Here is an 8,808-nt window from a genome sequence, read left to right as displayed (position 1 = left end):
CATCACCTGCCCTGCTAGCACCCCATTCCAGGAACCACCTGGAACAGCTGTGTATTTGGACTCTACCTGCGCTGTTGCTCCCCTGCGACTGGTATTGAGAGGCATCGTGCCTCTGAGGCTGGAGGTGGCCTATAGCTACCAGACTATTAGCCATTGGGAGACCTGTTCTCCATGAATTTGTCTAAGCCCCTTTTATAGCTAGCCAAGCTTACCTAGTGGTCGTCACCACATCCCCTGGCAGGGAATTCTATTGATTAGTTATGCGCTGTGTGAAAAAGCACTTTCTCTTGTCGGTCCTAAATTTCCCGGCCTTCAGTTTCATGGGATGACCTCTGGTACTGGTGTTGTGAGAGAGGAAGAAAAAAGGACATTTGGGATTTGTCTATTCTGTCAAAAGTTAGCTGCCACCTCCAGGACAACAAACTTCAGGAGGCTCTAATAAGTGTTTACCTACAGTTGTCTGTATTGTTGACAAGCAAAAATGTATTACTAGAGGAGGCAGTCTTTTCAAATGGCTTTATGGATGGTTAATATAGGACAAAGCTTCAACTTACAGTTAAATACTGGAGTGTACGCAGCTGTCCTGCAGAAGGCAAGCGAAAGAGCTGTGCCCTTGTTGAGTCTCACCATCTGCCACAGTACCTTCCACATGTTACTCTTCACTGAAGCTTTAACACCTTTTTGGCTGTTTCCCCTTCCTTCTGGAATTCTTTAGCTCCTGTATCATGATGGGTTCAGCTGCTAAACAGTTTAATTGCAGAGGAAGACTGCTTTAAAGTCTTGGCTGGCAGTGAAGTAAAGCTGTAGCTGGTGCCCTCTATCCCACACCACACCCAAAACAACTAGAAATAAGTTGGTTAGGTCCACAGTTTAGTCAACTTTCTTGCAATTGGTTGATCTTGCCATTTCCCTGGGCAGGAAGGTAGATCTATTCAGTGGCATAGAAACCTATTTTCTACTCATAGAAAGCAAGAGACTCTCCCCACCCCCACAGCATGGTACAGGAGCAGATCAATTCACATATTAAAAGTATGTGTGCGGATTTTGCCTGGGATGGAAGAAAACTCATTTGGAGAGCAGAGACCTAGGATCCCCAGTCCATTCAAGAGCAGTTCAGTCAGCTCTCCTCCCAGGGATAGTAGCATTAGAATGTCTGTCATGATGATCCTAGGATTCTCCTTCACTATCCTCTGCTAACACATCCTGGCTGGAACATGGATAGAGCTGGGACTGGGACTGGCTCAGGACTGAGCCGAAGAATAAGGAACGGAACTGTAAAAGAAAAGAAAGGGGGGAGGGAGCAGGGAGAGAGTGTCTTTGGAGCCATAATTTAAGAACTAGAAGCCTGCAAAAATGTTGTTGCTCATACAAGTTGTAGTTGCTAAGACAGAAACTGATGATGAGTGTGATACACAAGGAGCTGAGATTTTTTCCCCCTTTGCCTTAAACTAAAGTTAACACACAAAATCACATCTGTTTTCTGCAAAAGCATACATTGTGTGGGGGCAGCCCATGGACAGGACACATGTGTTCTGCAAATCTCCCTGTTCCTCTCAGCCACTCCAAAACTAACACACCCACATGCATCCCTTCCACAGTTTCTGCCACACCCTTCTAATTTCTCAGGAAAAGTGTCTCAGATTTCATAGCAGGCACATATTAGGAAGCAAAACAATTGCCAAAGTCTGATTGCTGCCACTGGAATGTTTAGTATGTCACTTTAGTTGGACCAGAGCCATTAGCCAAAGTCATGACTTAAGTCTTATTGAAAGACTAATGATCATGTTGGCTGTAAATAACTGAAGTCCCACTGCTTTCAACTGGACTTTTAACTGGATCAGGGCCACCCAGGGCTGCTTCACACAGCAGGGACACAGGCCTCTTGGGACCTTAATGCATGAAGTAGATGCAGCCTAGTATGGCACGTGAGGGCCAGTAACATCTTCCTGTGGAATATGTGTGGTATGCATACCTTAAAAGTATACATATTGGTATTCTGAGTGTTTTATATACCCACTGAAAATATAAAGTAGCTCCTGACCACAGTTGCTCATTCTCCTCATTATGCATTCAGACTTTGACACTATGCAGTCCCACTGCACCAGGTCCTCCTTTTTATGGACTTTAGTACATACCCTTTTTTGTGGTGGTGTGCCTGGCACAGTCTCCTCATGATCACTATCTGGCTCCCTTGTACCTAAACTGCTGTGCCTCAGGGGGAAGGTGGGGCTCGGAGGTGGTTCTGTTGTCCTTGTGCCATCACACGTCGTTTCCATGGCAATCATGTAGGCATCGATGTCATCACAGGTGAAGTCATAAGCAGGGGCCAGGGGCTTAGATGTGCTGGTGTGAGGGAAATGGAAGCAACTGGTTAGAGCAGGGGTGGGCACGTTTGGCCCTCCAGCTGTTGTTGAACTACAACTTCCAATAAATTGTGGCTGGGGATGATGGCAGTTGTTGTTCAACAGCAGCTGGAGGGCCAAGCATGCCCATCCCTGTGCTAGATTACCAGGCTCCACCTCCTTGGCAAGCCCAAGAAAGGCTTGCGCCTTGCAGATGAATAAAAATCTTTTGAATTAAGCTAATCTTGATCCCAAACCTAAGATCTGGAGCCACGGACACACCCCATTTAAGCTAAGAGGTGTTTAAGAAAGCCACCCTGGGGCAAACCATTGGAGGCATGAGATGCCAAAAGTAACCATGGCAACCCTTTCTAGTCAGGAAAGGAGGATGACAGACTGAGCTATTCAACAGGCAAAAATATATGTATATCCATGACACATGACAAGTCACCAGCAGCTCAAACGTGATTTTTTTCCCCAGTGCCAACCAGAGACCAAGAAGCAGTTCCTACTTGGGCCCGGACTCCTCCCCACTCCTTGTTTTGTCTCTGGGTACTAGATTTTGTGGGGGAAGAAGCTAAAGCCTTGCTTACCAGCTGGTTGTCTGGGAACTGTGGCTTTCAGGTTCTGACAATGTGGCCAGAACTAGGTGCACTTCCAGCACAGGGTCCTCCAAAGTGAAGATAGCTGGCCTGCAAAAAGAGTTGAGGTGGGCAAAACTCAGATAAGCACTTTTGGGCTTGAGGGAAATCAAATTGAAAGATCAGATAGGGAGGAGACAGCATCAGCTACTCTATACTGTCTTCTGAAGGTGGAGAACCCATTTAGCCATCATGGAACTTCCCTCGTGGAGGCCTACCTGCCAGGGGTATCAAAGTGGATGCTAAGGGGAAGATTGGAGGACTCTGCAAAACTCAGAAGACCCTGCAGGAGAGAGATGAAGTAATTTAGCCTTTGGAGCCAGGTGGCTACTTAATTAATGAATAATTCTGAACAAGGAATGGGGCAGTGCACTGACCCGGAATTCCTTAAGGCAGAAAGTGACTTGAGTCTCCTGCTTGACATGGAAGGCTTGGAACTCATCCTCGCTCAAACACAGCTCTGTCACCATCATCCGGCCAAGCTCTGTGGTAGAGACAAAAGGTAAGAACACACTCTTCTCATACAGCTCTCCCTGGTTCTATTCCATACTGTTGCACCCTGCCCTACAAGGATGCACAATAAAAAGGGAGTGGCTGTGAAAACACAGTCCACGCAAACAAAACAGCACAACCGGTGACCTTTTGAGCAGAAACCTCTATGCTAGGAACCTGCAAGTCACATAATGAGGAGCTAACACAGTTTAGTGACAAGGAAGTCTCCATTACCTTGACAGGCTCTAGAGAGAAGGCAGAAGCAGGGTCTCAGTAGGATGCTTACCAGTCTCCTCTTCCAGGTAACTGCGGAAGCTCACCTTCCCAGCAGGGCTGGCACCCAAGGTCACCTCAGCCAGTGTCAATGGGAAATGCACCACAGCATCCACCAACAGCCTGAGTTGGACGGAGGGAAAGGGAACAGGTAAGCAGGAAGGCACCAGGCAGATTCATGGCTGAGCACTCCTAATTCCCCATCCTCCTGGGCCTAGGGGGTTTCATTTCTGCACTTACTATTCATTGTTCAAAGTAAATTATTCTGACACAGCATGAGCCTACACAAAAGCACCTATTGCTTTCTCCACTTCAGAACTGTGTGTATCCACATCCTGGTTTCCCATAGTCTTCATTTAGTGCTAATCAGTACTTCAGGGAACATTTCTCCAAACACACCCAAGGAAATCTCTCTTAGGAACTCCCTACCCAAACATATACACACCAATATTCACACATGGAATACTCACAGCTCTTCTCATGGTCACCGAGAAGTGCTCTGGGCGGTCTGTGGGGAGTGCGGGATACACTTACCCTCCTGGCAGACAATCATCCTTGTTTCCCTGGGCAGGTGGATCACCTGCCCAGACGACCAGTGGCTGCTCCCTGCAGCTCCGGGGGTTGGGGTGCAGGAAAGTGCTGCCATGCATCTCCCTCCGCACTCCAATAATGCAACGCACGAGTGTGTGGTGCATTATTGGGACCCGCCCTCCCGAGTGTAGCAGCTGCAGCTGACACACAATCAAATAAACAAGGTTAAGGGAGCACTCACTCCCTTCATCTAATTTTAAAGGGAGGCTACTTTGCCGCTGTGATCGGGCCCGATCCTGGCAGTTCACAGATGCATGCAAAACTAGGCTGGGCTCTTTTAGCCCAATTTTATTTATTTATTTATTTGATTTTTATACCGGCCTTCCGAAGTGGCTCAGGGCGGTTTACAATTAAAAACAGAAATCATTAAAAACAATTAAACTATCAGAACAATTAAAACCCTGAAAACCAGGTTAACATTAAAACAATTAAAACTAATTAAAAACCCTAAAAGGCCAGGCCAAACAGATGGGTTTTAAGGTTTTGCATGCACATGTGAATAGCTTCATTATGTTGCATCAACTGTGTCGTCATTTTGTCTGTTGTGTGGATGAGCAAGGAAACCTCTAAGGATCTGGATTTTGAGGGTCAAACACCCACGGGATGCACGTATGTGAGCAGTTGTGGATGCACCTTTTGTATTACTAGACCAAACCACAAAATTCTTACTCTGTCTCAAACCCTTCTGTCTGTGCTGCAAACCCTCCCAACTAGATCATGGTCCTACCTGGGAGGGGCACGCAGAGAATGGGCACACTGCCCTGTGTCAAAGACAGCCTGTAGCGATTCACACTCCTGGAATGACAAGTCATGGGTCTTGACAACACCTGCAGAAAGCAGAGAAAGCCTCAGTGGTTGATGGCCTGAGGCACAGCTTCTTTCCCAGAAAACCCATAAGCTCACAATGAACAAACAGCCTTCCCAAGAGATGAGAAGAAGGGAGTGAGGGAGAATTCTCTCCAATTAGCCTGAATCAGAAAAACTGACCAATTGGGGGGGAACATCTAAAATGACTTATGAAATATTTTCTCTTTAAGCAGGTGAGTGAAACACTAAGTGTGTTTTAAAATAAACACAACCAATAAAATAAAATCAACCAATTCATGCCACTGGAAGTCCTGGATCAAACACAGTCCTATCAGTGATCATATCATTACTAGTTGTCTGGATTACTGAAACATTTCTTTTAGGGCTTGATGTTGCAGAATGCAGAGCATCTTCAGGTCCAATTCATGAATACCTTCCACTTTCTCAAGTCTATGAAGTTCAAGGAGAAAATGCAGAATCAGAAGCTATGGATCTTTCAGATGGCAATTCCAATTAGAGAAATAAACGTATGCCAGTATTTCGAATGATATATTGTTTATTGAAATGGAGTGGGACATAAATGAACACAAATGAGTTCAGGATAGCCAACTTAGTAACTGTAGGCATATTTTGGGAACATGTTTTAAATGCTCCCAAGCATTTAAAACATTTTGGGAACATCTTTACAATGGGCAGATGCTGTGTCACATGTTTTCTAATTAATTAGCTCATTTTCTTGCAGTATCTCTCCAGCATGTAAGTTATTTTTCATTTCCTGATGATGGTACATCTGCAGCCTGGGTTGTGCTGATCTGCAGGGGCTTGATATCATTTGTGGAGGGTACTGTCGGGTGAGCATATGCGTTTATTTCTTTTGCTTACTGCATCTACATCCTGTCTTTCTGCCTTGACAGTCAAGTTGGTTTACAATGTATGCCACTGTTCTTCATTGCACAGCCCACGGGGCACTGACGGTCCTCACTGATCTTACTGGTGGCTCCGCCTTGCTATCCCCCCACCCCGTTTCCAGCCCCCTCAGCCACTGTTGCTGTTGTGGCCATTGCAAGCTCGCTCACTCTCTTGCTTCCACCTCCTCTGGCTGCTCCCCCCCCCGTCTTCTTCTGCCATAGCCACCACAACCTCACTCTCTCCCCACTTCTCCCATCGCTGCAGGGACCACCACACTCCCACTCTCTCCACCCACCCTTCCACTGTGGTTGCCATTCTCTCTCATGCTTGCCCCCAACTCCTGCCACCAGCACGGCCACATCCTGGCCAGTTTATACCTGGTGGCAAGTGGCTGCCCTTCCCTCTTGTGCCCAAGTGAGAGGAAAGGGCATGTCAACCCCCTTACCACTCTGCAAGCAGACCGTAAAATGGCGGCGGCTGCATTGCCCAGTAAGGGGATGGATGCATCCTTTCCTCTCACTCGTGTGCAAGAAATGGATAAGTTCAACTACTTACCGCTATGCAAACTGGAGGGGAAGTAGTAGCACTGGCAACAGCAGCAGGAGGAAGAGCAGGAAGGAGAGTATGAGAGAGAGAGAGAGAGAGAGAGACACAGAATGGCAAGCCAGAGGTTGGGGCCTGTGCCAAGGGGGATAACACTAGCCCAGACTACACAGTGGCAGGGGAGGTGCGTGTGGGGCTTGGCAGGGCAGTGGGTAGGCAGGAACCCCCCTGAAAATTTGGCTGGCACCCAAAAAATGGGGGAATGCACCCAGGGCGGGCAGGCCAGCTATGGCGGCCCCCACTGCAAAAACAGTGAAGATCACTGGCATATACACAATAGCCATAGCTCTGAGGTGAATAGAACATTCTGACCTGCTGATGGGAGTGGTTGTAGCACTCCCACTTTCTGGAGGTACGAGCGGGCAATAGTCCTTGTCCGTGTTCAATTGGTGGGTAGGACTATGATCCCTAATTAAGTCCCCTAGTAAGACCCATCAGGAGCCTTACTCCCATAGCGCTACAGGCTCTTTGGGGCTTTTCACTATGCATGGTTAAACACAGTACAGGTTACTTAACTTCTGCAATGGAGCCTTCCTGGATTCTCTTCTCATGCCCACTTCCTAACTATTCTATTTTCTCCAGAGGTATGTGCAGTTTCATGGGTTCCACTCCCCGTAGCCTAGTAACAGTTGCCTGCAAGATACCTGAACTCTCGGCTATCATTTATCTACTCAGATTTCCCCTGTACCAAAATTATGCTATCAGCCACCTAATTCCACGAAACGGTCATCTTCCACATTCAGGCAGTGTTTCCACTTCTGAGTGCTCACCATATTTGCAGTGTAGCTGCACACGGAGCCGGCTGGCACGGGGCCTCAGTGAGATGAGACATTTCTCCACCGTTTTCTCAAGTGAGGGGAGTGAGCGAAATACAGCCAGGAAAGACTGGAGGGCATAAACACAACCATGACTGGTGTGCATTTTTACCCACCACCTTCCCCCACCCAAAGGAGGAAAAACGATCACGCTGAACTCCATGGCCAGTAGCACCCACTCTTGTCTCGGAGAATTGTGCCCCCAGTTCTGCTTCACACAGCTTACGTCTCCTTTCGTCCACTATTTCTACTTGGAATCCAAACAATTCCGTTTCAAAGACCTAAATAAAGGCTGTCTCCTTGCAGCTTGGCTGAGCAATGCTGGGAAATGGAGTGCTCTTAATGCAAGCTTAGACAGAATTTGGTATGTGCCCCCTTCCTTAAGCTTTGGAAAGTATTTGGTAATCAGCAGAGAGTGCACAGATTTTCTAAAACAGCTGTGATTTTCACAAAAAGTCTGTCAATTACTGAAAGCTTTTCCTCCTGAACCCTGCAAAACACAAAACAAAAACACCCCTCTTGGTCTAGCTATTCCTCCATTGTTTGTGTCTGTTACATTTTATGTCTTATCTTCTCATCATTAAACTCAAGGTGGTGTACGTGGGGTTTCCAGGTACTGACCAGACTAGACTTGCTTAGTTTCCACAAGGTGGCTGAATCATATGCCCTCAGACTATGCCCAGAGACCCCTTGCATCATAAGCAGCCACCTACTGGATCAAATTAAGCATCCCCCTAATGCAGCATTCCATCTCCCACAAGGGCCATTCAGAGGCCTCTGGCAATGGGCTTCCTTTGATTTTTGTCCACAGCATTTGATATGCAGAGATATACTGCCTCTGAAACTAGAAGGGCAATTTAGCTATCACAGCTGACAGCTGTCGATAATTCTATCCAACATAATCTATCAACTTTGACTTTTCCCAAACTCTTCAGCAGTGAAGAAAGGATATACACCCTTCAGTCCACAAATAATTGTTTTAAAGCTAGTAAAGAAGAGTGGCAAAAGGAAGTATTTTATGCTTGAAGATTAATTCTATGCATGTTTACTTGAAAATTCAACTTGCAATTGTACTGAATTCAGTGTCCAACTAAAAGCATGTGCGAAATTGCAGCATATTTCCAAGCCTAGGGCAGAAAAAATTAATTGGCAAGCAAATCTAACCTCTCTGATACATTAGTTTTCAGTGTATGGGTCCACCCACCACCCCGATGGTGGGGTCCAAACGTGATAATCACCTGCAGTTTGAAATGGTGCAACAGACAATTTTATCTAGTGTGTAAACCCATTGCCAGCATCCACAGGTGTCAAGGCTGGTGTCTACTTGCCTTGTGA

General features: G+C 46.6%; 1 protein-coding gene across 4 annotated transcripts in view; it reads right to left on the bottom strand.

Moving 5' to 3' along the window:
- Positions 1–501: 501 nt before the first annotated feature.
- RAD9A (RAD9 checkpoint clamp component A) overlaps positions 502–8,808 on the bottom strand; it is a 46,920-nt gene continuing 38,613 nt past the window's right edge. For all 4 annotated transcript variants that reach the window (XM_053283316.1, XM_053283314.1, XM_053283312.1 and 1 more), the window contains exons 4-11: positions 7,429–7,543; positions 5,067–5,166; positions 3,762–3,871; positions 3,361–3,467; positions 3,202–3,266; positions 2,936–3,034; positions 2,136–2,343; positions 502–1,272 (exon numbers count right to left, since the gene is read on the bottom strand). In XM_053283316.1, coding sequence (XP_053139291.1) covers positions 1,168–1,272; positions 2,136–2,343; positions 2,936–3,034; positions 3,202–3,266; positions 3,361–3,467; positions 3,762–3,871; positions 5,067–5,166; positions 7,429–7,543 — 909 coding nt within the window. In that variant the 3' untranslated portion in view covers positions 502–1,167. The remainder of the gene's footprint in view (positions 1,273–2,135; positions 2,344–2,935; positions 3,035–3,201; positions 3,267–3,360; positions 3,468–3,761; positions 3,872–5,066; positions 5,167–7,428; positions 7,544–8,808) is intronic.

Source organism: Hemicordylus capensis, chromosome 1 (genome assembly GCF_027244095.1).
Source record: "Hemicordylus capensis ecotype Gifberg chromosome 1, rHemCap1.1.pri, whole genome shotgun sequence".
Lineage (NCBI taxonomy): Eukaryota > Metazoa > Chordata > Lepidosauria > Squamata > Cordylidae > Hemicordylus > Hemicordylus capensis.
Note: the sequence above shows the minus strand (reverse complement) of the source record. Positions and strands in the feature narration are given on the sequence as shown.